This window comes from Vanrija albida (genome assembly GCF_041260175.1).
Source record: "Vanrija albida strain AlHP1 chromosome Unknown contig_1, whole genome shotgun sequence".
NCBI classification, from domain to species: Eukaryota; Fungi; Basidiomycota; class Tremellomycetes; order Trichosporonales; family Trichosporonaceae; genus Vanrija; species Vanrija albida.
The window spans coordinates 2944234-2970588 of NW_027191420.1; the positions used below are offsets into that span (position 1 = coordinate 2944234).

A 26355-nucleotide genomic window follows, 5' to 3' on the forward strand; every position below is an offset into this window, starting at 1 on the left:
GCTGCCCTAATGACAGCCCGCTTCTGCGGAGAACGTGCGGGCGTTTGGCTCAGGCGACGTCGTCGCTCCCTCGGGGCTCCCATAAGCAGCAGTGGATCGTCGCCCGGTGTGGGCTTGAGCGCCTCGCGAGCGATGCCAACCCTGATTCCACGGCTAGCAAGCACTTCGGAGGCCAGTTTTCGAGGAGTAGACCCCGACATTGTTTTGCGACGTTCTGCAGTAGACGAGCGCCGTTTGCGGTTTGGCGTCTGGGTCTTGGGAGTTGACGCTCGCTTCTTCACGGACTCGCGTCCCGGGGGTTCGGTCGAGGGGGGATTTCGACTCCGGGGGGCAGCTACCGGTGTCGCCATCAGGTTGTGCTCGCTCACCTCCGATGGTGTTGGCGTTGCGACTCGTTTCCGGGCAGTCTTTGGCCTCTCAGTATCTGGCGCGGAAGGCAACGATTTGCGTTTTGTGTTCGCCTTCGGGGTGGCACTGAGACGCGCCTGCTTTTGGCGAGTCGACTCGGGAGGCTCTCTTAACGGCGTATCGTACTCCTCTATTGTATCTGAGGGGACAGCACGGCGTGGTGGGCTCGCAGGTGCACGGGCCTGAGACCGGGAGAGCTCCTGCGACTCGGGTGTCGGCGGTCGCGGTCTTGACAGGCGACTGGGTCTTCTTGAGGCTGGAGCGGCGTGCGGGGCAATCTTGGACACATTAGCTTGGTTCGAGTCGCCAATACTCACCTCCTGGCTAGCCTGCGGGGTTAACAGCCTCCCGAGGCCGGTCACAGCTCGTCCTTTTGGTCGAGCTCTTGGGGTGGGGATGTCGTCCTCGCCGAGATCGGACGAGCTCAAAGCAGCCATGTCGGATGGCGGGGCGATGCGACCAATCATGGTGTCGTCTTGGTCAAGACGCCCAAACACGAAGGTGTCGTCGGGGCGATTCAACGTTGGCGTCGCTCCACCAGTTGCTCGGACAGGATGGCGGGTAGGTGGTGGTACGGGAGACTCTGCTGCTGGTGGCGGCCGCCGACTTGACGAGGCGATTAACAGAGGATCAGGTGATGCGGCTCGGGGCGCCGCAGTTCGTTTGGGAGCATTCTGTCCAGTAGACGACGAGGCTGGTTTAGCCCTCGTCCTGGTCGGAAGTTTGGTCGGCGCGGCTGATTTGAGATTGCCGGCGCGCTGTGATAGAGCGGAGCGCGACGGCTGGGGGATGCGCGACGACGCTACGGGCAGTTTGGACACTGCGCTCTCGACAGGTTGTTGGTCGTCCAGCGATGATCGCGGTTTGACAACCGTCGGGGGCCGCACCTCCTTGACCATTGCGGCTGAGGACGGCGGCGACTGTAGAGCCGTTAGGGGACGGTGCGTTTGTGATTAGGGCGGAGACTTGTGGGTATGAGTTGGTCGTATCGACAGGCTCGTATGGGTAGTGGGCGCGGGACACTTTGGTCGTATTCAGATGTCGTCAGGTCAAGAATGTCGTTTGAGAGAGGAGAAGAGATGGAGTGGCCAGAAACGCGAAGTTGGTCTGTTTGGCTGGCTGCCCTTGGTGGTGCGGCAACAACAACACTGCGAGAGACGCGTGTGGTCGCCCAGGCCGGTCCAACGATAGAGGGGGGGATGCAAAAAGAAGATCTGAAATCAATAAACCAGAGGGATGAAATAGTGAACCACGTGGCATCGGGATCAACGGCGCGAAGACGGCCGGCGTTGTAAAGCCGAGCCTTGGTGGGGTCACTGGATTCGAGGTGCAAACATTGGGCATGTTGTGTGTGTGTAGGTTGCAGCGGGTGGGGTGCTGTATATGATGTGGTTAGTGCGGGGTGAGCTGGGTACGAGGCTTTTAGGTGGCTTGGGTTTGCAGTGTGCAGTGTGCGCCATGACGCGACTCGTCACTGACAGCCGACTTGCAGCCAGTGTGTCATTCCTCGCCTTTGGCACGCTTTCCACCCAATCAGTCGTTTAAAGATGAGAGCTCAGGGAAACAAAGCACAGACCGCGTTCCTGGCTCTTGACGTCGTCGTTCCCTCGAATTCCCTGGGTGGGCTTTTGTCAAAGAGGCCTGGCTGGCTGCCGCTGCCGCCACCACCGCGTGCCGCCCACCGCCCCCCCGCCCCGCCGCGCCAGGTTGCACAAACCCGACTGACCGACCAGTCTGGGTCAATCACCCCGCACCAACCGACGGCGGGCGGGCACCAACCAGCCAGCACGCACCGTGACCCCTCCCCACCCACCCAACCTCGTTCCTCTCTCTCTTTCTCTTTCTCCTCGTCGCAATCCACCCACACCAAAACTCTACAGCATCCACTCGCTACTCCACCCAGTCGGCGACATCCAACAACCCACATCTCTCTGGCGTATCTTGGCAGAGCCTCCTCGCGACACCCAAAGCTCCCACACGTCGTTGTCTCTTTTCCGGCTCGCGCCAAAACTCGCGCACCACCACGACCTCCACCCCGCCTTCCTCCCCGCCCAGACGAGTCATCAAATCAGTCACCCCAACCCCCTGTTATGAGCGATCCGGACAAGGCGGCTCGCGATCGTAACAGCAACTCTTCCAGAGGTCGGTCTATTGTTCTCGCAGCCCCCTCCCCCCTGCTGCATCATAAATGCATGTCGCTGACCATCCAAAGACCCAGTCTCACCACGGTACTCTTATTCCGGCTCTGGCCCTGGCCGACAGGGGTCCGATTCGGCCGGTGCCGGTAGCGCTTCTGGCCACTCACACACACTCTCTGGCGGCGCACCGCATCACCATCACCACCACCATCATCACCATCACCACGTCATGTCCCACTCATCCGCTGGTGGAGGAGGCAACACATCTGGTGGCGATCGCCAATCGTCTTCGTCGGAACCGAACCGCGCCCCCACATCGGGACTTCCATCGGCGTTCTCTGGACGCCCCTCTGAATCAACATCACGCCCCCCAACTGTGTTTGGAGGAAGTGGAACGTATCCATTCGGCAACTACCTTGCGGAAAAGCGCGAGCGCGAGCGTCTGCGTGAAATTGAACGCGAACGTGAAAGAGAGCGCGACCGCGACAGGCCCCAGCAAAAGCCGGCCGCCGGAGACACCTCCCCTGGCCGATCGGCCCAGTCTGGCTTTCCCAGGTCAGTCTTGTCGACATCCCCCACACTCTCCAGGCCCCCAAACCCCCCCGGCCCTGCTGCACCCAAGCCATCGAATCCCCCGGCTGCGTCGGCATCATCAGCGTCCTCGGGCCCCCGTGGTCTCCCTGGCCTGCCTGGATTTGCAAGCCTCGGTGGGCGCTCCATGCCGAGTTACGACGAGAGGCGCGATCGCTTTGGCAGCGGTGGCGCGACGGACAAGCAACCCGGACATCAACGCACACTGTCCAGCTCTAGCCAGACGCAACCTGCGCGTGAAAGCCTGAGTGGTCTCTCGTCTCTCGGCCAGACCAGCCCTGTCAAGACCAACATCCCTCCCCCACCCACAACTGGTTCACGCGGCCTGTATGGTGGACCTCCCGCTCTATCGGGGGGCTCGCGCGACCCCACCCCTCAGAGGTCCCCAGTTCAGCATCCCGCCTCTGTCACGACCTCGCCTACTCAGCAGCCGCGTGAAGCTCCTCCAGCTGCAGCGACCGCTTCGGCAGCGGCAAAGGCCGCTACCTCGGCATCGTCTGCTTCCTCGCAGCCAGGCCGTCCCCCATACTCTTTCAGCTCGACATACGCCTCCGCCTACGCTCAGCCATACAACTCTTACGGCCTGAGTGGGTCGTTCCTCGGATCGTCCGGGTCTTACCCGTTCGGCGGCTTCTCGCAGCAGGATCGTGAACGCCGTGAGCGCGAGCGCGAGAGGGAGAGGGAGCGCGAACGTGAACGGGAGCGCGAGAGGGAGAGGGAGCAGCGCGAGCGTGAGCAGCAACGCGAGCGGGAGAGGGAGCGTGAACGCGAACGGGAGAAGGAAATCGAGCAGGCTCGCGAACGCGAACGTCAAAAGGAACGCGAGCGCGAGGAGCGTCTTCGCGTGGAGAAGGAACGCGAGCGCGCGCGCCAGCCGTACGGTGTCGAGGCCAAGCCATTCCAGCCACCTCGCCAAACCTCGACCTACACCGACTTGTATCGGCCGAGGAGCACGCCTTCGACTCAACCCCTGTTCAACGAGCCCAAGTACACGCGCATCGAGGTTCTCAACCGGCCCGAAACGCAAGCTCCGTACCCTACTGCGAGCGACTCCAAGCCTGCCCCTCCTGCCGCTCAGGCCCCACCTGCTGCTGCTGGAGCATCTCGTGCCTACAACTACACGGCCAAGCCCGAAACTCGCGAGTACACGTACACTCCCCGAGACAAGAGACCGCGTATGGACGCGACAATCGAAGAGCAGGCTCAGCCCCAACGCCCAAGAGCCCAAGGTGGCCGCGCAAAGCGACGCAAGGAGGACGACAAGAAGTCTCCTGCCGTGCAGCAGCGTGACTGGTCGCAGCTTACGGTTGCGATTAAGAAGTGGCCTGAGGTCTCGAGCGCCCCCATCGAGGCTTGGCTCAAGACGGTGCCCGACCTCAAGCGCTTCGTTGGCCACGCCGTCTACGAAGGCTCGGACTGGTCCCTTGCCAAGACGACGTCGACCCGTTCTGGCAGCGAAGGTGCGCTGGTCCAAGTCCGTATCGGCGGTGGATTTCTGGGCACCAACTGGAAGGTCCGAGGCGAGCCCGGCTGGGACGAGGCACGCGCGTCTGGCACAGACGGGACGATTGTGGGGCTCGGCTGGGCCAAAGGTGGTCAAGCTCGCAGACAGCGCAAGGTCTGGGGCACCGATGTTTACACCGATGACTCGGACCTTGGACTAGTGCTCGTGCACGCCGGCTGGATTAGATGGGGTGGCCCGGCTAGTCGTAGCGACGACGACATCATTGAAGTCACAGTCCGGGTCGTGCCCCGCCTTGTGCGCTACACTGCGACCGAACGGAACGGCGTCATCACTCGCGGCTGGGGCAATGGCCACGACGGAAACAGCATTGTGGTGGAAGGCGTCGAGCGCGTGACTGTAAGTGGACTGGCGTGAACCCCGCTAATTCTCTAGGTCGACAAGAAGTTTGCTGATCGGTTGCCCCGCCGTGCCGCTCGCAAACTGGCCATGGCCGAGCTCGCAAGGCAGCGTGCCATTCTCTTCAAGCTCGCCCCCGCGCCCATCGACGTTGAGCACGCCGTTGTCGGTCTGGCCGAGGAGGAGGACCTTATCCCCAAGCAGCCGGTGGCCGACCCCGAACAGCTGGTGTTTGTTGCAGGCCAGGCTGGATTCAAGTACTCGCCAGAGGCTCTGGCCGGGTACATTGACCAGCCGGCTGACGACAGCCCCTTGACCCGATCCCTGTGGACACACGACCTTGAGTTTGGCTCCAAGACGGACAAGTGGGTCATAAGTGTTACGGAAAGGGGCTGACATCGTAGATACCGCGTAACCCTTGAACCTACCGACTACGGCGTGCCAAGGATCACGGTCTCGTCGGTGGTCATCAAGAGGCCGAAGCCCGAGCGCAAGAAGGACGTGGTTGCCAATGGTCACGTTGATGAATTTGACGACGCCGAAGTCGTTACCAAGAACCTCAGTCCCGCCTCGGCACACTGGCTTCCTCAAGGACTGGCGCTACAGCTCGACGTGGCCAAAGGCTTCATCTGCCCGGCGGAGACCTACCGCTGGATCCTAAGGAAGAACGGCTCCGCCCTACCCGATGACCCGGTCGCCCCTTCTGCCTCCCCAGCCAAGCCTGCACCTGCACCAGAGGAGCCAGCTGCAGAGGTTGTTGACAAGGAAGATGTCCAACCGGAGACCGTTGTTGTGGACAAGGTCGAGGAAGCTGTCCCCGATCAGAGCGAGCCGATCGAGACGGACAAGCCGGCAGAGCCTGTCGTCGAGGAGACCGAGGAGCCCGTCAAGGAAACCACGGAGGCTGTCGGTGCTGCGGAGCCTGCTACCGCAACTGTCGACGACGGCGACATTGTCATGGACGAGGCGAAGGACGAGTCGACTGCTGTCGACATTCCGGAGCCTGCAGCACCAGAGACCGTAGCAGAGGCTGTGGAGGAGCCCAAGGTCGAGGCTGCCGAACCCGAGGCACAGCCGACGACAGAACCGGAGTCGGAGGCACCTGAGGTGCCGGTTGAACCTCCAGCAGCAGCCGAAGAGCCCTCCGCCCAAGCCACTGAGGAGCAGGCCGAGGTTGTCAAAGAGGAGCCAGCACCAGCGGCGGCCACGGAGGCGGAGGCGGCGGCCCCTGAGCCAACCACCGAGGTTGACGACGAGCCAATGGACATGGACATTGACGAGACGCCAACCCCGCCGCCAGCGCCAGTGATCGAGGAGCCCAAGCCAACCGATTCCAGTGCACCTGCGGCCGACGCCGCGCCAGTCGAGGCGACCAGCGAGGCCACGGAGACTGCTGCAGCCGTGCCCCCTGCCGAGCCTGCGCCAGATGCTGAAGCCGCCAAGCCTGCAGAGGAAGCAGAGGCCAAACCGGCAGAGGCGGAGGAGGCCGCGACCTCGGCTCCGGCAGCAGAATCTGACGGCCCATCGACAGACGCCCCCAGTGTTGAGCCATCCGCCGAAGCACAGCCCAGCACGGACGCGCCTGCCGAGGAGAAGCCCGCGGAAGCTGCCGCTTAAAGAAGCTCGCAGGCAACCCAACGCGTAGAAATGTTTAGTTGACTCAAAATTTAGAGACTCTGTAGCAGTTTGTTTGTCTGGCGCAAATTCATTACTAGCTAGTGCCGAGCCTAGATTGCTATCGTCATGTCTGCGCATCTGCATGTACTACGAACGTGTAACCGTATCCAACGAGCCCCGGCGCGGCCCCAAGCCCGAGAGAACACTCCTAGATCGCCACCACCCCGTTTACTGACGAGCAGACGCGGCCCACAACGCGCCAACAAAGGTGAGAATAAGGCGTGGGCGGACGTCGACAATGTCCTCCGGGACGAGGAAGATGAGAGCTCCGAGCTTGCGTGCAATCGAAATGGCGAGCTTGGCGTTGAGCTTCTTCTCCTCCTCGTCGTTTGTGTTCTGGTAGACGAGGTTGTAGTCGACGATTCCTGGACGCACGCCGTTGAGGAGGTCGAGGAAGAAGACGGCGTTGGAGAGCGAGGGGTCCTTGAACGACCGCATCGTGCTGCTCTTGCCGCCCTTCTTGACCGTGTCGTTGGCCCATCTGACCATGTCCTGGTCGGTGACGGCGCGGCCGCCCTGGGTGATCGACGCCAGTGTCTGGGTGATCGAGATACGCATGAGCTGCCAGACGAGGCCGAGCACGAGGGTGCGCGTGCCGTCGACAATGTCCGAGCCCTGAATGCCGACAATGTGCATTCCGTTGGCCTTTGCGAGGTCGACTGCGTAGTTGGTGTTCTCGACCGCCTTGAAGCGAGAGAGCTCCTGACCCTCCCTGGGCTTGGTGACACGGCGCCAGATGACCGATCCGGGAATGACCTTGTCAAAGGCCTGGAGAAGAACGTAGCCGTCCTTGAGGTCCTCGAAGAGGTTGTACACTCCAGGCTCGACGTCGAGCGAGTTGAGCCACAGGGTGAAGACGCGGGCCTCGCGCTCTCCCTCGGCGTCAAAGTCCTCGATCTCGGGGATCTCCTCAGTCTCAGCCAGAGGCTCAAGACCAGGCCAGGTGTTGAAGAGGTTGGCAACAAAGGCAAGGTTGAGCTTGGGGTTTCCAGCAACAAGCGAGTTGGCCGTCAAGAAGCGACGGCAGCCGATGCGGTCGGCGTTCTGCAGCACCTCCTCGGCACGCTGGTGGAGGTCGCGGGTCTGAAGGGGCGAGCGGCTGCACTCGTTGGGCTTGAGCTGATTCAAGAGAACGGTGTAGTTCTCTCCGTCCGACACGTCCTTGGAGAAGTTGTTCACCCTGCAGTTGTCAGCGCCTGGCGCCCGGCACAACGCAGCACTCACCTGCGGTCCCAGCCAGCGGCCTTGAGGTGGTAGTTGAACCACCTGAGGAGGATCTGGTCAGGAGGAAGGCGGAGGAACTCCTCAAGGGTCTCGCCATCCTCAAGAAGACGGTACAGCTCGGGGTGGATCTTGATGTCGATCTTGGCCAAGAGACCGCGGCGGATGACCTGCCAGATGAGACCCAGGATAAGGTGCTCGCGGCCGTCGGCAATGTCCTCGGGGCCAATGTTGACGACGCTGCAGCCGATACCCTTGGCCGAGGTGATAACAATGTTGTTGTTCTCAGTGATCTGGAACGCGTTGAGCTGGGGCTTCTTGGCCGTCGGCTTGTTCAGGACACGCTCGTCGATCGTGTCGGGCACCGAGTCGTTGATCAGCTTGCAGAGAATGAGACCGTCTGTGTTATGGTTAGCGATGCCAAGCGTGTCCTAAGCAAGAGCTCGGGCCGACGCCGCGGGGCCACGGACTGAGCGTGGTCGCTACCGCAGCCATCGCACCATCGGCTCCGCTCGCTTCCGACACCACTCACCTCGGACCTCATCAAAGAGCTGCATCGTGTCGGTGGGGATGGGGAGGCGGCTTCCAATGTCATTGTCGCCGCCGAGGACGCCGTTGATGTGGTCGGTGAACGAGCGGCGCTCATCCTCGTTGATGGTGTGCGAAGTGTTGGTGCCGGCCGTTCCCTTGACCTGGATGCGGCCCTTGTTGGACTCGAGACTGCACGGAACCTCGTCAGCTCGTGCTCGGGACGTCTCGTGCCACCAGGTCTGAGCTCGGCACGCAGCCCACCGACGTCGAGGACGCTGCCGCCTTGCCTTCCTGTGCTCGGCTCCCTAAACTCACACTGGCTGGTTCTTGTTGGCCTTGAGCAATGAGTGGAGCTGGACCCAGTCCTCGAGCTCGAGGCGGCCAGACGAGTCGACGTTTACGCTCTTGATGGTCTCGCGAGCCTGGAGCGCTTGCATCAGCGTTCTGAACCGGCTTGGCGGACCTCTCCGCAACTCACAGAGTCGTAGTCGGCCGTTCCCGACTGCTGGACGGCGCTGATGACGGTCGCCTTGTCGAGCGACCCCTTGTCATCCACATCGATCGAGCTGAGGGTGGTCAGTGCCAGATCCCACACTGTGTGGACGTGGCCGTGGGTAACGACGTACTTGAATTTGCTGATGAGCTCGAAGATTTCGTCCTGTCCGAGATCGGGGTACTTCTTCCCCAACTTGATTGCCTGCATTGTGTGTGTGCGCTGTCGCTGGGATTGAACACGAGATGAGAGGTAGTAGAGTGGATGCAAGCAGTGGCGATTGCAACAGAGGGGGGGGTTGACAATGTGAAGATGGGATGGGGGCGATGGGAAGATGTCGAGGTGGTCGATGTGAGTGAGTGAGAGCGAAGGCGACTTGGTCGACGACGTACGTCAATATGACACAATGAGAGAAGCGGTGTCGGCGGGGGTGGGGTGGGTTCGGTCCGTTGTCGGGGCTGGCTGGGAGGGTGGGGTGGGCGGCGGCGGCTTGGTGGGTGGCTGCTGGGTGGGCGACTTTGAACGCTGAGTGTGCGTGCGTCATACTTGGTCCCAAGCATTGGCGGCACTGCTTCCGACCGCCACACGCCTGAAAGTTGCACAGCATTAGGACTGCAACAAGTCTGGCCTGCCTATTGGACAAGTCACCGGTTCTCGCGCCTATTGCAACCTTGCCAAGCCTTTTTCCTCACGCAAGCCTTTTTGCAGTGACAAGTCGCCCAAACCTTGTTTCTCTAACACGGGAGTAGACTGCCTTCCCATGACCGTAAGCATGGGCTGCTAGCGTTTCGGCCCACCCGCCCCGTCATTTGGAGCTTGTAGTCCGAGACAGACAGACGACAGACACGGGAAGCAAAGTGGACGTAGAGGTGGAGGTGGTCCAGAGACAAACCGCGAGCCGTTTGGGCTCTGCATTGTACCCGCACCCACCCGCTTCCCAAGCTGCTGCTGACCATCACCCAGCACGCACCCACTCACGCACCCGCCCGCCGGCCAGATTTGGTACAGGGTATTACAGTCCGTTGCCCATGCCGTTGTTGGTTGCATCTCGGGTACGATCCCCGCCTGCACTTTCCTGCACTTTCCTGCCTTCCCCTTACGTTACAGCTGACAGCCTCTTGGCTAGTGTGCCCCAATGTGCAGGGTAGCACAGTCAGAGTCGCCAGGGAAAACGGAAACGCGCGCGACAACAACACGACGACGGGGACAGTGGCCAAGTGGCCCCCAGGTGGCCCAGGTGGATCCCGGGAAGGACGAGGCGGCCGTTCTGACGGCACGGTCCTCGTTGCTGCCTGGCCTGCAGCGCTGCAGCTCCTGCCACACACACACCCAAACACAATCTAGCCCAGCGGGCTCCCGCCTTCTCTCTGCCGTTTCTCGCCTGCCATGCCGCTTGAAGCATTTCCCTGCCTGCCCAGAGCAAGCCAGCCAGCCAGACGGACCGGGCCCATGAGCCCACACTGTCCCAGCCTCAGCCACAAACCCCCCCACTGACCAAAAGAAGTTCATTACACCAACAAACCCAGCGACCAGGCATCTCTGACGGCAACACGGCAACGACAAGACTACCCACGACCCCCCCGCTCATCTCCATTCATCTCACGACCAAGACGACTTGACACCCAGCTCCACACGACTCATTCATCTCACTCATCATCATCATTTGCTCTTCAAACCCCAATTGCCATCAAACAACTCGTTGTCACGGACGAACGCGTCGGGGATCACGAGCCCAACCGACGCGTCGATCCGATCTGAAGACCCAACAATCCGTGTCGCACCACACAACGCACAACAAGCAAGGCTCTGCCCAGCACTCGCCCTCGCCGCCTTGCAACGCACACGCCAAAGGCAACAAGACTGCTATAACAGCACACCCCAATCCACCACCAGGGCCATGTCACTCCAGTCCGACCACACCAGCTTGCTCAGCGAATCGCCAAACCCAGGCCTCATGAGCGAAACCGACACCCAACTTTCCTACCAGGACGCGTTTGACCACACTCGTCTTCGCACACCGCCACCAGACGAGGATGTCGAGGCCGGGTACGAGATCCTCATAGAGGGTGGCAACGCCGTCTTCCCTTCAAAGCTCGACCAGTTTACACAGGTCAAGGCCATCAGCCGCGCCGACGTGGCGACCGACCCCATCCTCAACCGCTTTGCAAAGGTCCAGATGCCCTCAAGACCTCCGCTCCCCAACCCGACCTTCCGCCAGTCTCAGCAACTGTCCACGACAGCACAGGGTCCTTTCGATGCAACGTCGACGTCGCCATCGTCGAGCTTCAAGGCGCGCCCTGCACCTGAAACGACCTACATCGACGGATTAGGCCCCCGCCTGACAAAGTCGGCCGCACTCCGCCAAGGTCTCCAATGGCAGGACCCAAGAGACATGCGCAAAGTGTCTGGCGAGGACGTCCCCGTCGACTTCACCGACGTGCCGGGACACAAGCGCACTGGCCTTGCTCTGGTGAGTACTCGGTTGTCCATGTTGGGTCGGTGCCTCGGAAGCCCCGTGCCCCGAGGCAGCCGACGACCCTATCCACCCCTGCACAACGCGTTTCCAAATGTGCGGAGCGTGACTGCATTGTAGCCAACGCGACGCACGCACATCTCTGCACTTGGAACCCATCTGGAACGCACCCCTGCATACGTGCAGGAGGTGCGCGACAGGAGTTTGGGCGGGCCGCGACCTGCGTGCGGCAGTCATGTGGCGTTGATAAAGGGGAACCGTGCTGACTCTGCCTCTTAGACCGTCGCGTCGTTGGCAGAACCTACGCTGCAGCCAAGACAAAATCGCGCAGCAATGCTCCGCGCCGGCCACATCCCCGGCGATGCGTTCAGCCCGTCCATCTCGCGCGCGGAGATCGCCGCGCGCAACAAGGCTCGTGAGGCCGCCGAGCGGGCCGAAAAGCGCCGCAGTGTCCAGCTTCCCGCAAGCCTCGTGTCGCCGCCTGAGCTCGCTCCCCGTCAAAATCGCGCCTCGCAGCTGAGGCTTGGGCAGGCGCCCAGCGCCTCACCCTACCGTGACCCAAAGGAAGTGGCGGAGCAAGCGGTGCGCAACAAGGCGCGCGACGCTGCCGAGCGCGCAGAAAAGATCAAGAGCGTGCAGCTACCGACCAGCCTGACGAGCAGCCCGGCTATCGTGAGTCATGTCGCCGCCGCACGGGCCAGTCGCTGATGATATCCGCAGGCTCCTCGCGCCAACCGTGCTTCGATGCTCCGTACAGGCACGGGCGAAGTGGTGGCCCCACCCCCTATCCCTCGCAGATCGCATCTGAGACCCGTCTCGGTCGCACTGCCGTCGAAGAGGACCAGCATGCTTGAGACATCACCAGCCCCGCCGATGCCCAGCCCGCCGATTCCCAACACTACGGCTCCGGAGGTCAAGCCCGTGGTTCGGCAGACGTCGATCCCGTCGCTTGCTCCTCAGGCCGCGGTCAAACCGTCCACGGCGGCCCCGGTTGAGAAGCCCAAGCCAGTCGTCACTCAGCAGCCCATGTTTGTGGAACGGCCCGAGCCCGTGGACGTGCCCATGCCTGTGAAGCAGGTCGATGAGCTGCCCATGCCTAGCCCGCCCATGCCTTGGGCGGCGGCCAGGACTCCCAGCGGTAGCCCCAGCCTGACGCAGTCGTCCAAGATGTCGCCGATTCTGCGCACCCCTGCCACGCCAGGTCGCGACCCTGTCACGCCACCTGCGCCCAGTAGCCCATCGTCGAGCATCAGCCTTCCGATCATGACGGGGTCGAGACCGACACCGCCGTCGGCTCTCACTCCGCTGACGGTCGATCTTGCCACGGAGACCACCCCCAGCAAGCTGCCTTCGTCGACGACTCCCTGGGGATCGCAGCGTACGCCGTCGCGCAGCGCCCTCCGTGTCATCAAGGAGAACTCTCCTGACCTGCCGATGGGCCAGGAGCCGGACAAGGACAAGGCGAAGAAGTCGAAGACGAGCGGTGGAGTTGGCTCCCTGGGCACACCCAAGATCCAGCCTCGTGCCAACCGTGCGTCGATGCTGCGCGAGAACCCGGCGTCGGTGCGATCTGCGTCGCCATCCTCGCTGCGCAGCGCACGCAGTGCCAAGAGCGCGAAGAGCAGCAAGAGCGCCCGGAGCGTCAAGAGTGGCAAGAGCGGCAGGAGTGCCAGGAGCCGTGCGAGTGGAAAGACGGCGAGCACGCGCTCGCGGCGGAGCAACAGCGCGCCAGTGCGCCAGCGCTACGGGCCGCCGACGCCGACTTCCAAGTTTACGCGCCCGCGCCCTGCTCCGGTTGTTCCCAGAGACGTGCGCCCCGCCTCGATGCTCTTCCCTCCGGACGCGGACGGCCCAATTGGCCGTCCCATGTCGATGCTCATCGGAGACATGCCGCCCGTCACCAACATGCGCCCGCAGACGATGCTGATGACTGGCAACGAGACACTGCCACCACGCCGGTCGTCGATGCGCCGGCCAGTGACCATCTTGTCGACTACGATTCCTCGTCCCAGCAGCCGGTCGCCCCCGCCCGTTTCGCCGCCAGCGCGCATCTCTCCTCTGCCCGGCATCCTGCTCCCCAACCGCTCTCCTCCGCCTCCTCCTCATGTCATCTCGCTCCCCACGAACCGCACTCCTCCGCCGTACAGCTCGCCATCGCTGTCCCCATCGCCTCTGTTACCCCCTGTCAAGATACCCAAAACCTCTACGCCGCCTCCGCCACTGCCGGAGAAGGACACTCCCAAGTCGAGCCCCGGCAGCAGACTGCTGTCCAAGTTCCTGCGGCCCAGCCACAAGCAGTCCAAGTCGAAGCTCAAGGCTGGCAAGGCCTAATCGGGGGCGCCGACGCTGCCCCAAGAACACTTTTACTTTCCGCCGGTGTCCAGTTGCAGGGACGCAATACTGCTGCAACGCCTTTACGTGTTAATAAGGTTGATGAGAAGGGTGCAGGTCGCTGGGAGATCTGTACGTTGAGTTGGTGGTCGTGAGGGAGGTGTCTAGGTTTGGATTGGGTAGTTGTTACGACGAGCGCGGCGGGGTGCGGCGTTGGCGACGGCCCGCGGTCCGACGGGCGCGACTGGTCATGTGCGCCGTGGCGTGCTGCGCGTCATTGTCTTTATCTCTTTCCTCTTGTATGCATGTGGTTGTCTTGTGCGTGTGCGGATCTGGTGCAGAGGAGTGGAGGCAGGCTGCAGATCTGGTGAATATCCGGCCGTTGCCGCCGGGACAATAGTGCGGGGTGGGGGCGAGACGCGCATGATCGGGGCGCAATATCGGTCCGCAAGTTGTCGGCGAGGAGTCGGTCAACTCTTTCTGTGCTCTTTCTGTGCATAAGACACTCTCACGCTCCCAGCGCTCGTTCCCCTCCGTCTCCTACCCTCGGCCTAACCCCCTCCCCCTCCCCCAAGGCGCGGCTCCCCCAACAACGCCCCATGCCCCCACCCACCTGGCTGACCTCAATCCTCGCGCCCTGCGTCCTCGGCGCGGCGCTCCTCGCCGGCCCGCTCAGCAAGGCGCGCGAGCCGCCGCTCGCGGGCTGGGACCTGCCGGCGCAGGCGCAGGTGATTGACCAGCGGGCGTTCAACGCGCTGGAGCGGGTTGAGAGCCAGGAGGCGTTTGACGGGAGTAGTGTGAGTGGGCGTGTCCCCCCCCCCCCGGCGCGCGCTGACGCGCGCCGCCGCAGCTCTTCTACCCCCCCGGCACCGACGCCAGCTCGCTCAAAGCCCGCCCGTACCACGTCTACCACGACGACTTTTACGCCGTCATCGGCCCCGAGCCGACGCTCACGCTCATCGCGGCGACCGAGACCGACCCGCTCTTCCACGAAGCCGTGGTGTGGTACCCGCCCACCGACGAGGTCTTCTTCGTGCAGAACGCGGGCGCGCGCGCCGCCGGTACCGGGCTCGCCAAGAGCGCCATCATCCAGAAGATTGACTTGGCGCAGGCCGACGCGGCGAAGCACAAGGCGAACGCCACGGGCGAGGTCGACGTGCGCGTCGTCCCCTCCCAGCCGCAGGTGATCAACCCGAACGGCGGGACGAATTGGCGCGGGCAGATCGTCTTCGCGGGCGAGGGGCAGGGCGCCGACGTGCCGTCCGCGCTGTATGCTATGAATCCGGTCGCGCCTTACAACACGACCGTGCTGGTCAACAACTTCTTCGGGAGGCAGTTCTCGAGCCTCAACGACGTGGCTGTGCACCCGAGTAACGGGTGGATCTACTTCACCGACGTCGACTACGGACACCTGCAGTGCGTGGGCCGGCCTTTTGCGCTCGCTCACACCCCAGAGACTTCCGCGCAAAGGTCAACATCCGCCGCCAGGTGTACCGCTGGCACCCGGACACGGGCGTCATCCAAGCCGTCGCAGACTACACGCTGCGGCCTAACGGTAGGCACTGGCCCGTGCCGAGCTGACGTCAGGCCTGACGTTCTCGCCTGACGGCAAGTGGCTCTACGTGACGGATACGGGCGCGGCGCAGGGCTTCACCGGCGTCGACTGGTCCGCCCCGGCCAGCATGTGAGTAGCCCCCCAAGCCGCGCTGACGCCCAGCTACCGCCTCCCCGTCAACGACGACGGAACCCTCGGCCCCAACGAGCTCTTCACCTACGTCCACGTCGGCGTGCCGGACGGCGTCCACTGCGACACCAAGGGCAACGTCTACTCTGGCGTCGGCGACGGCTTGCACGTCTGGAACCCCGCCGGCACCCTCATCGGCAAGATCTACACCGGCGCGGTCGCCGCAAACTTCCAGGTGAGTGGGGTGGGCTACATGTGGCACCGTGGCGCTAGCCCGCGGTGTCGACAAAGACGTGACAGCGGCGCCGACACCGCCTCGTGCGAGCACGCAATGCGCCGACGTGCTCCCCTCCGCACCGCCGCTGACTCCCCAGTTCGCCGGCAAGGGCCGCATCGTCATCTGCTGCGAGACCGAGCTGTACTACGGCACGCTCGCGGCCGAGGGCGCACACATTACGGATCTGTAGACGCGCATCTGCATATCATGCTGGTCTGTGGGTGTGTACTTGCTTCCTCGCTCGGCATTGCGCTCTCGCTGCGAGATAACCTTGGCCGTCCCCTCGGGTTCGGCCGATGATGACCGCGTGGGGGTAATGGCTGTGAAATGGCTCGATTAGGAAATGTGCCACGAGTGAAATGAACGCGTCATTGGCCCGGGTTGACGGCACCCGAGTCGATAAGACGCCACTGCTGCGTGCGACGGAATCAAACCTAGGGTGGTGGAGCTTGACCGGGGTGTACATAGTGGGTGGCGCGTACGTCGTCACTCTCAGCCATCGCGCGACCACCCCACCCCACCCGATTGCATCGGTCGCCCCCCCCCCCTGCCTTCCCCCCCGTCCCCCTCCCCCGCGCCCATATCTATCACCGCACCGCATCTCTCTCTCTTGTCCATATCACCCCATCACCCCCTCTAGACACTCCCACCTGCCTGCCCGCCTGTCCCCACCTAGACGTTGTACCACTAGCACAGCTAGCCAGCTCCCACCATGCGCCCCTCCGCGCTCGTAGCCCTCCTCCCCTTCCTCGCCGTTGCCACCGCCCACGGCGAGCACGGCAAGGGACGCAAGTCGCTCTCGTTTGGCCCGCACCACGCGCACGCGCGCTTCGAGGCCTTCCCCGACCACGTCCACAAGCGCGCCTTCACCGACAGCGAGCCGGCCGACGCTCGCCAGGTCGCCGCTGCCTTCATCGCCGCCAAGGTTGGCGCTGGTGAGGGAGACGGCTTTTACCTCCGCGACGATGTGAGTGCGCCACTAGATGCCACACGCGTCGGTGGCAAAGGTCCCCAAGGTCCCCGCCTTCCCACATTCCCGTCACACGACCCTACGCGCCTTCCCCCCTTCCCCGCTGACACACCCAGTCGTACACCGACCCCACGACGCTCGTGACGCACGTCTACGCGCGCCAGCTCATCAACGGCCTCGAGGTCGGCGACGGCGACATCAACGTCAACATCGACCGCAATGGCCGCATCATCTCGTGGGGCAACTCCTTCCACCCGGGTGGAGCCGACCTCAGCAGCGGCGCCATTGAGCAGACGGTGCTGTGTGAGTCGATTGACAAGTCCATCAACGAGCACCGTGCCGCGCTCAAGGAGACCGTCGCCGACGAGCCATCCGCCTGGCAGCTGGCAAAGACGGCCGCCAAGGCATTGCTCGGCTTCGACAGCGACGAGGACGAGGCCCTGTCGGACGAGGAGATTCGCCACACCCGCCTCAAGATTGGCAAGAACCTCCGCCACGTCAAGAACCACAAGGATGCGCTCTGCGCCGCCTCGGCCGTTTCTGCGTCGGAGGAGGGCCTCTCGGCTGCCGAGGCCCTGGCCTCGCTGCTTGGCCGTATCTCGAACAGCTTTGTCGACCCCAAGTCGCTCGAGTCGACCCCCCACCACACGCTCAAGCCCAAGCATGCGCCCGCTGAGCCGCCGACCGAGATCCTCTCGGGTGACGCCCTCGCTGCCGCCAACGTCGTTGGCGATGTCCCCGCCCGCCTCATGTACACCCAGTCGTCGGAGGGCTCGCCCCGCCTCGTTTACAAGCTCGAGGTTGAGATGAAGGACAACTGGTACGAGGCGTACGTTGACGTCATTACCGGCAACATTGTCCGCATGGTCGACTGGGCCGCCGACGCCAGCGACCACTTTGCTCACAAGATTGAGGCCCGCAAGGCCAAGGCCGCAAAGGACAAGGGCGGCAAGCAGAAGCCCCTCCCCTCCCCCAAGGAGCCCAAGTTCGAGTACGCCGTCTTCCCCTGGGGTGTCAACGACCCCACCGAGGGCAAGGTCAAGACCGTGACCAAGCCGTGGGACAATGTCGCCTCGCCCCTTGGCTGGCACTCGTACATTACGGCCTCGAACCCCTGGCCTCAGGCGCGCTTCAAGGGCGCCCATGTCAAGGGCAACACCACCACGGTCGCCTCGACGGTCGGCAACAACGTCCTCGCCCACGAGGACTGGGAGGGCCGCAACGACTTCCTCGACAACTGGCGCCCCGTCAGCGACGACTTCTCGTTTGTCTACGAGTACGGCGAGCCCGATGGCCTCGCGCCCAAGGAGTACATCGACTTTGTCGTGACCCAGCTCTTCTACACCTGCAACGCGTACCACGACCTGCTCTACCGCCTCGGCTTTGACGAGGTCTCGGGCAACTTCCAGATGTACAACTTTGGCAAGGGTGGCAAGGGCGGTGACCCCGTCATTGCCAACGCTCAGGACGGCTCGGGCTACAACAACGCCAACTTCATGACCCCACCGGACGGCCAGGCTCCCCGCATGCGCATGTACGTCTGGGACACGGCCACCCCCTACCGCGACGGTGACCTCGAGGCCGGCATTGTCATCCACGAGTACTCGCACGGTCTCTCGACCCGTCTCACTGGTGGCCCCGCCAACTCTGGCTGTCTCGGCTGGGGTGAGGCCGGCGGTATGGGCGAGGGCTGGGGAGACGCCATTGCGACCATCATCCGCCAGGTTGAGGAGCACGGCAAGTTCAAGAACGGCACCGACGTCTACCCCATGGGCGCCTGGGCTGCCAACCAGCCCGGTGGTATCCGCAACTACGTCTACTCGACCAACTCGACTGTCAACCCGTCGACGTACAAGACGCTTGACAAGCCCGGCTACTGGGGTGTCCACGCCATTGGCGAGGTCTGGGCCGAGTACCTCTTTGTCCTCACGACGCGCCTTATTGCCGAGTACGGCTTCTCGAGCACGCTCTACCCTCCCGAGGACACGAGCAAGCCCAACGACTACTACACCAAGACGTCGGGCGAGAGCGTTGACTCGCTCGGCCGCCCTCAGCCGCTCATCCCCAAGCACGGCAACACGCTCTCGCTCCAGCTCATCATTTCGGCCATGAAGCTCCAGCCGTGCCGTCCCACGTTCTTTGACGCGCGTGACGCCATTATCCAGGCCGACGAGCTCCTCACTGGCGGCGCCAACCAGTGCATCATCTGGAAGGCGTTTGCCGAGCGGGGCCTCGGCTCTGACGCTGCCGTTGTCGGCCAGACGCCTTGGGGCGGTGGAGTCCGCACCGACGGCTTCAAGGTGCCTACCAAGGCCTGCAACTAAGCGTGATGCCGCGCCCTCGCGCGCTGTATACCAGTGTTTCCACTACCCTCACAGCAAGCACCCAGAATCAGCAGAATCATTGTCCCGATCCGAAGAAGTATCCGAACCTTGTGTGTGATTGTACTTGTTCCCTTTGCACGCCTAGAGCGGGTAGAGTGTTCGACGAGAGATGTATAAGAGTTCTTGAAAGCGTCATCAGGAGCAAGAGGGATCGGAGGGTCGCCAAGATTGCCGTGATGGGGGCAGGGGCATAGGATGTGGCCGCGACGCCAGCCTGCTGCTTTGAGCTGCATCCGACGCGGAGGCGAGGAGGACCGGGGTCGCGGGGTAATCGGCGCTGACCGTTCATTAGCAGGCAGCCAGGTCAGCGGCGCAATGGACGAGGAGTCATTAGGAGCGGGCCTGCCAGAAGCGGCAGCGCGGGGGACGATGCCGACCGGCAGGCGGCGGCGCCGATCGATCAATCGTGGGTCGGTCGTCGGCGGACAGCGCCCAGCCAAAAGGAGCAATCTAGGCGCGTGGACGTACATAGGGCCGGGGGACGCGACGCGGCGCGCGGCGCGCAACATGCATGATTGATTCGGGGCTCTCTCTCCCTTGCGCCGGCGCCGTCGTTCGTTGAGGCGCTTGACCGCCTCGCCCGCCCTCCATACGGCGCGAGATGCCTCCACGCCGTATGGACGCTTTGCCCAGTCCATGCGTTGCCGCGCCCGCCCGGCCGACGCGCGGCGCCGTTCCTCACGCCCAGTGCCTTGGGTGACTGAGCCTCGGCGTCGACTCGCTCGGCCGTCGCTGTCCCCCCCAGCGCTGCTCGTTCACCACCAGCGATTTGGGGTCGCCTGCAAGTGTTATTGCACGTAGCGCCGCGCCACACGCCACACCCTGTCGATCACGCATGGCTCGTGTGTCCTCCTGGCCTCCTGGAAGCTGGAATGCCGCAGGCAGGCATGCGGCGTCTGCTCAGCCGATCGCGGCCGAGCTATGCTCTCGCCGTCGCCGGACGCACTCTACGAACCCACCCGGCCACCCGGTATGGGCTGCAGCGTGGCCACGCCCACGGCCACCCGCCGCGCGACGCGTGTCCCCCTCCCTGCTCTGCTCAATTACTCTAGGCTCTATTTTAACCCAGAGTAATGGAGGGTATTCGGTTTCATCTCCACGTGGATTAGGCCCTGGCAACCTGGGCGCGCTGGGCGCGCTGGGCAGCACGCGCGGGCTGGTAGCCTTTTTCCCTTCGTCCCCTCCCCTGTTGTCCCCTTTTGTGCCTATTCGACACACACACTGCGCTCCCCTTTTCCTTTTCCTCTGCCACGCCGCCGCCGCCTCCGCCGCGCTCAACTGCCACCCGCCCCGCGGCTTTCCCTTGACTCTTTCACGTCGACCGCCGCTGCCTGCTCGTGCTCGCGCTCGTACTGCCGCCGCCGTCGCCGACCGACCGACCGACCGACGCAGAGCTGCTGACCCGACGTGCACGAGGCATCTCACTCGACACATCCCACCCACCGCGTACCCCCTCTCACTCACACGCACTCTGCCTCTCAAACCGACGGCGGCACCACGCGACTCGTGGCAACCCACCCACCCGCCCACCCCCTTCCCCCCCTCCCCTTCCCGCGGTCGGCACGCATCCCATCCCATCCCACCTCGCAGTCACCTAATATCGTCGTCGTCCCCATCACTCATCATCCTCTTGTCGTGGATTTTTCAAACCCATCGACACCCTCGCATCCAATCACTTTAATACATACGACCCCCTTGACGTCGATATCACGTTCCCGAGCGCACGCACAGGCCCCAGCTAGACCAGAGCCAACGGCGCCGACGACAACGACCACCACACGCACGCACGCGCACACGCAGCAGCAGCAGCAGGCAACAACCAGAGCACACGGCGGCCCTTCCGCCCTGGCCTCGTCTGGTTTCTTGTTCAACATCATCTCTCCTCCACGCGCCTCGTCGTCGCCCTCGTCACAAACAATAGGCGATAAGCACGACACGGCTGCACGAGCACCCGCCCACTCGTCCATCAACCTCGCCACTGGTTGCAGACGCTGCCGGCGGCTCCTACCTTGATCCTAGACACGGCGGTCGGAGCCCCCCCCCTCTCCCCATCGCAGTTGCGAACGCTCCGACACACGCCTCGTCCCCAACACGCCTATCATTGTTTGTCGGCACATCACTCTTGTCGCCAAATCCTCGGCCGCCCCCATTGTTTTTGCCGCTGGGTACGTGGTCCATCTCGCCATCACCATCAACCCTCCCGCTGACGCTGCTCCCAGTTGTGTAAACCACGGCTCGCACGACCATGACTTCGCAGGCAACACCAGCAACGACGACCCAGATTCCGCCTGTCCTTCACACGCCAGGTGGCCCAGGCCCCTCCATCTCTGTTAGCGCGCCCCGATCACCTCATGCCTACATGACCCCAGTCACATCGCCTACACAGAACCCCAGTCCAGGAAGCCCTCGACACCAGTCGGGCACTGTCGACGTCGAGTCCATGCTCCGCAACCACGGAGGCGACTTGAAAAGGACGCTGGATACCGTGGCCCATGAGCGCAACAACCTGGTGCGTGTTGGCTGGATGGATGGATGCCATCGGGATGCGCCAGAGGGAACCGTTGCTAACCCCCCGCGCAGCAAGCTCAGAACACGCAACTGTGGAAGCTGATCGAGAAGCAACGCGCCCAGTGTGCCCACTTGGCCGCAGACAATGATCGTTTGCGGACGGATCGAGAGCGTGCAAACGCTCGTCTGGTCGCAGCCGGACTGGACCCAGTGACCCCCGTCAACCGTCGAGGCGTCCCGTCAAGTTCCAGCGCAGCAGCACTGAACCGCGTCGAAGTGTCGGAGCGACGGCAATATTCCGATCACGATGAGAAGTCTTCGACCGCATCGCACACAAACATTATCATTCGGCCTCCACCAACAGAGTCTTCTTCTCTCGCTCCCTCGGCACTGCCCCCTCCGTCTGACAGCAGCCCGGGCGGACTGTTACCGTCTCCCATGCCCGAGAGAAGATTGAGACATGAGAGCAGAATGCAGTTTCCCCCAGAGGTCGCATCCATGCTTGCTCTTGCCGACACAAAAGAGTCACCGCCTATCAACGCGACACTTAGCCCTGGCCCCTCGCTTGGCACCGACCTAACAAACTCTCCCCTGTCGTCTTCAAGCGAGAGGGCATCTCCAGTCGTCGACCAACAGCAACAGGTCGTAGCAGAGCCCCACCAGCTGTCCGAAGAGCTCATGTCTTCATCACCACGACCGTCGCAGGATACAGTCATCTCTAGGCCGTCCATCGCCATGCACCCCGAGTCGCGCCCTTCGATTGACTCGGCAGTCAATGCCACGACCTACCAGCAAGCACCCGCTGCCGCCGCCGCTGCAGACCACACCCTGTTCAACGCTGCCCTTCTCCCTCACACCCATCTCTCAATCCCCCACTCTACTGTTTTCGCAAACCAACACGGGCGCGACATTTTGTGCTTCATCATCTCGGTCAATGTCCGCCCGCCAAATTCTGCACCGCCCTTGTCGTGGACCGTCGGCAAAACCTTTAGCGGCTTTATGGACCTCGACCAGCGACTGCAGGAGCGCGCCGGCAAGACGCGCAAAGAATGGAAGAAGATTGTCTCTCCTCTGCCGGAAGGCAAGGCCTGGAAGGACTTTGCCCCGAGCAAGGTTGATCAACGCAAACACGCCCTCGAGGTGTATCTCGAGTCGCTGCTCGTCGCGCCGATCAGTGACAAGACCGACCTTTGCAACTTCCTCACCACCGACACTGTCCAGGCAAAGGCTGCCAAGTCCCGCAAGGAGGGATTCCTCGCCAAGAAGGGCAAGACTCCATTTGGTTGGAAGACGCGATACTTTGTTCTCGACGGCTCCCTCATGAAGTACTACGAATCACGGGGTGGCCCATTACTCGGCTCCATTGTCATCACCGGTGCCCAGATTGGAAGACAATACCGATCGCAAGACAGCAGCGACGACCGCAACTCCCGCCACGCCTTCTTGATCATCGAGGCAGCCCGCAAGGATTCGTCACAAGCAAGACACGTTCTTTGTGCCAGCAGCGATGCCGAGCGCGACAGCTGGATCGACATGCTTGTTCAGCAGGTGGATCCCGAGCCGGTGCAGTCGGCAAGTCAAGCAGCAGCGGCAGCACGACGACGAAGCGCCATGCCGCGCAAGCCCAGCAAGGACGTTGTCGTGACGTCGGCTCAGCCAATGTCGTTGTACCCCGACGCCAACGCCAAGTTCATCTCTGGTGCCCCGCTGCCAAGTGTGATCAACCACATGGAATCGCAACGCCAGCTCCACTGTTCGGGTCAGCAGGCTTCTACAAGCCCGCCAGGGCAGCCGGGTACCAGCCCACAGCCAAGCCACCCGCTGGGGCTCGTGTCCAACCCCGCCGCATCGTCATCCGACTTGGTGGGCCCACTGCCGTCCGCCGCGGAACCCACGCCCAAGCCCATCAAGAGATCTAGTGCGCTGCCTGGTCGACAGTCGTTCAGCCCTGCCTACCTCACCAAGCTCTCCAACGACGGCGTCGGGTCCGTTCCTGGCTACAATGTTGAGCGCGACCGAGACCGCAAGGCCAAGAGTGGACGGTTCTGGGGCTTTGGCAAGCCTGCAGAGAAGACTGCGTCCAAACCCGTTTTCGGCGTCCCTCTCACCGACTCGATTGCCATCGCATCCGTGGCCGGCCTTCCTGCGATCGTGTTCCGGTGTATCGAGTACCTGGAAGCAAAGCACGCCGACCAGGAAGAGGGCATCTACCGCCTGAGCGGTTCGTCTGCCGTCATCAAGGGCCTCAAGGACAGATTCAACCAGGAGGGAGATGTCAATCTTCTGGCGATCGACGAGCGTTGGGACCCCCACGCCATTGCCGGTCTGCTCAAGACCTACCTCCGCGAGTTGCCCACCAGTTTGTTGACACGAGAGCTTCACATGCGGTTCCTGGCCGTCATCGGTGAGTAACCACAATCACGTCAGCACAACACTAACCTTTCCAGACCTTATCGACCCTGCAGCCCGAGTCACCGAGCTGTTCCGACTCGTTGCCGAGCTCCCGCCTGCAAACTACGCCCTCCTCCGTGCATTTACTGCGCATCTCATTCTGATTGTGCGCAACTCGGCTGTCAACAAGATGACGCTCCGGAACATTGGCATCGTCTTTTCACCCACGCTCGGCATCCCTGCGGGCATCTTCTACGAACTTGTCAGCCGCTTCGGTGCAATCTTCGACGACGATGCCGGCGCCGACGATCTGCCATTAGACGACCCCGCCATCACGGGCACGGTGGCGACTTCGGTCGAGGGCGGTGTGGCTGCTTCGCCTGCAAGCAGCGACGCCCACGCCGACCTGGCGCCTCCCGTGACGGGCAAGGGCAAGCGCAACTCTATGCTGTACCACGCTAGTGGCGCCGAGGCCATGCTTGGCCTGGCCGGTCGAACGCTCGATCCCGCTGCAGAGGACGACACATCCGAGTTGTCGATTGACGACCTGGAATCAGAGCCCGTGTCTGTCCAATCTTCCGACAATCTATCTACGCTAGCAACCCAGCCCAGCCAGGCCGACGGCGCAAATGCCGCGCCGGCTGGCACTCGCCGTCAGGCAGCCTACGGAACACCAAGCCCTAATGACGGAGTCGAGGCGCTGCAGCCCTCGGCGCAGCTTGCCGCTCCTCTACAGATGGGACGGAATGGGAGCATTGGCAACGGTACCATGTAAGATAATTATAGCTAGCCATCCTGTAATCGCGCAGGGACGCTTGGGCATGTCATGTTTATCATCGTGACGTGGGGGGCGGAAGTACGCTGCAGAGACTGGATGGGCTGTGTGTACCAAACGCTCGGGTTTCAGCTTGTGGCACTGGCCGCACCCCCAATCCAAAGCCTGCATGGCTACAGTTTGTTTTTCGTGGGTATTTGCATAGAGGCTGGCGTTCCTCGCACCGCGATTACGAGGCTACATATATAGACTACTCTTGTTTGCAGGTCGGTGGCTACCTGAAACACGAATGTCAGGTCAGAATGGGCGGCCGACCCTCGTCCTCGTTCCCGACACCCGGCCGTCGTTGTCCAGGCCTTGGCCAATTCCACTCGAATCGATAGCTTCCCTTTATAGATCAGCAATAATCCTACGTTTTTAGTCACCATCTGCGTCAAGGACGCACTACGCGCAAAGGCGAGAACAGCCACAAAGCTGTCACTGCTGGACGAACGCGACCCGACGCGCCGCCTGCTCGCAAAGTGCTGTTTTTCTCCCCAACCCCAGCGCCACAAAGCACCGCCCGGCCCTCTCCCAGCATGCAAGCAGCAGCAGCCCGGAGCAGGCGGCCCCGCGCTGCAACTTGACGCCTGCCCGTCGAGCTGCCACAGGCGACGGAACCAAATCTCCCACAGCCGCCACCACACCTCCACTCCTCTCGATCGCGACAACACCTTCCTCCTCGACTTTCTCTCCTCCCCTCAACACCACCGACAATGTCCATCCCCGAGCCCCCAGCAGGCCACGTGCGCCCCATCGTCTTCTTCGACATCGCGATCGGCGACACGGCCGCCGGCCGCGTCAAGATGGGTGCGTTAGCTGTCGTGTCGCCGGAGCTGACCCCACAGAGCTGTTCAGCGACATCACGCCAAAGTAGGCCGCTGTTGGCTTTCCGTACTGACGCGCAGGACGGCCGAGAACTTTCGCCAGCTGTGCACCGGCGAGCATCGGTAGGTTGACGCGCGGGCGCAGCTGACTGGCCAGCGTGAACAGCGTGCCGCAGGGGTACAAGAAGGCGACGTTCCATCGGTGAGCTAGTTCTTCCAAAAGATCCAACGCCAGCTGACACCACAGCGTGTAAGTCGTCCCCGAGAGGCGGCAGTGCAGGCCATCGCCGCCCGCGCAGCCCCCCAGCCCGTACTGACCGACCAGGATCCCCCAGTTCATGATCCAGGGCGGAGACTTCATCCGTCACGACGGAACAGGCACCTTCTCCATCTACGGCGCGCAGTTTGACGACGAGAACTTCCAGATCAAGCACACTGGACCTGGACTGCTCTCCATGGTGGGTAAGATTCGACCGTCCATTGGCTAACCCACCAGGCAAACTCGGGCCCCAACACCAACGGATGCCAGTTCTTCGTCACCACCGCCCCGGCCGAGTTCCTCGACGGCAAGCACACCGTGTTTGGACGTGTCATCGAGGGCCTGTTGACGATCCGCAAGGTGGAGAACGTGCCCACGGGCGCGAACAACAGGTGTGTCATGCCCGAGGAGGTGCGTCTTTCTCCAGCTGACGACCCAGGCCGAAGATGACCGTGCGGATAACGGAGTGCGGAGAGATGTGAAAGCGAGAGCAGTAGAGCAACACGGGATCCACGAT

The 26355-nt window shown here is 62.8% G+C and overlaps 7 protein-coding genes across 7 annotated transcripts; 6 read left to right on the plus strand and 1 right to left on the minus strand.

Annotated features, from left to right (window-relative positions):
* Positions 1-3264: 3264 nt before the first annotated feature.
* Q8F55_001199 (uncharacterized protein) lies at positions 3265-6615 on the plus strand (the record flags this gene model as incomplete). Its single annotated transcript, XM_069349832.1, has 3 exons — positions 3265-4998; positions 5035-5363; positions 5403-6615. The coding sequence occupies 3 exons, from the start codon at positions 3265-3267 to the stop codon at positions 6613-6615; spliced, it is 3276 nt and encodes a 1091-aa protein (XP_069213376.1).
* Positions 6616-6843: 228 nt separating this feature from the next.
* On the minus strand, positions 6844-9130 carry fim1 (fimbrin; the record flags this gene model as incomplete). Its single annotated transcript, XM_069349833.1, has 6 exons — positions 6844-7855; positions 7900-8296; positions 8429-8616; positions 8743-8849; positions 8906-8993; positions 9054-9130. 6 exons carry the CDS (start codon positions 9128-9130, stop codon positions 6844-6846), a joined length of 1869 nt encoding a protein of 622 aa, XP_069213377.1.
* Positions 9131-10817: 1687 nt separating this feature from the next.
* On the plus strand, positions 10818-13724 carry Q8F55_001201 (uncharacterized protein; the record flags this gene model as incomplete). Its single annotated transcript, XM_069349834.1, has 3 exons — positions 10818-11390; positions 11673-12065; positions 12114-13724. The coding sequence occupies 3 exons, from the start codon at positions 10818-10820 to the stop codon at positions 13722-13724; spliced, it is 2577 nt and encodes an 858-aa protein (XP_069213378.1).
* A 599-nt stretch (positions 13725-14323) lies between these two features.
* On the plus strand, positions 14324-15875 carry Q8F55_001202 (uncharacterized protein; the record flags this gene model as incomplete). Its single annotated transcript, XM_069349835.1, has 6 exons — positions 14324-14521; positions 14575-15140; positions 15179-15279; positions 15312-15408; positions 15442-15643; positions 15783-15875. 6 exons carry the CDS (start codon positions 14324-14326, stop codon positions 15873-15875), a joined length of 1257 nt encoding a protein of 418 aa, XP_069213379.1.
* A 522-nt stretch (positions 15876-16397) lies between these two features.
* Q8F55_001203 (uncharacterized protein) lies at positions 16398-18979 on the plus strand (the record flags this gene model as incomplete). The annotated part of the gene is made up of 2 exons (XM_069349836.1): positions 16398-16652; positions 16772-18979. The coding sequence occupies 2 exons, from the start codon at positions 16398-16400 to the stop codon at positions 18977-18979; spliced, it is 2463 nt and encodes an 820-aa protein (XP_069213380.1).
* Positions 18980-22018: 3039 nt separating this feature from the next.
* BEM3 (Rho GTPase activating protein) lies at positions 22019-24713 on the plus strand (the record flags this gene model as incomplete). The annotated part of the gene is made up of 2 exons (XM_069349837.1): positions 22019-23951; positions 23995-24713. 2 exons carry the CDS (start codon positions 22019-22021, stop codon positions 24711-24713), a joined length of 2652 nt encoding a protein of 883 aa, XP_069213381.1.
* Positions 24714-25468: 755 nt separating this feature from the next.
* On the plus strand, positions 25469-26320 carry cyp3 (Peptidyl-prolyl cis-trans isomerase-like 1; the record flags this gene model as incomplete). The annotated part of the gene is made up of 7 exons (XM_069349838.1): positions 25469-25562; positions 25601-25625; positions 25661-25702; positions 25737-25781; positions 25905-26037; positions 26076-26230; positions 26278-26320. The coding sequence occupies 7 exons, from the start codon at positions 25469-25471 to the stop codon at positions 26318-26320; spliced, it is 537 nt and encodes a 178-aa protein (XP_069213382.1).
* Positions 26321-26355: the final 35 nt, after the last annotated feature.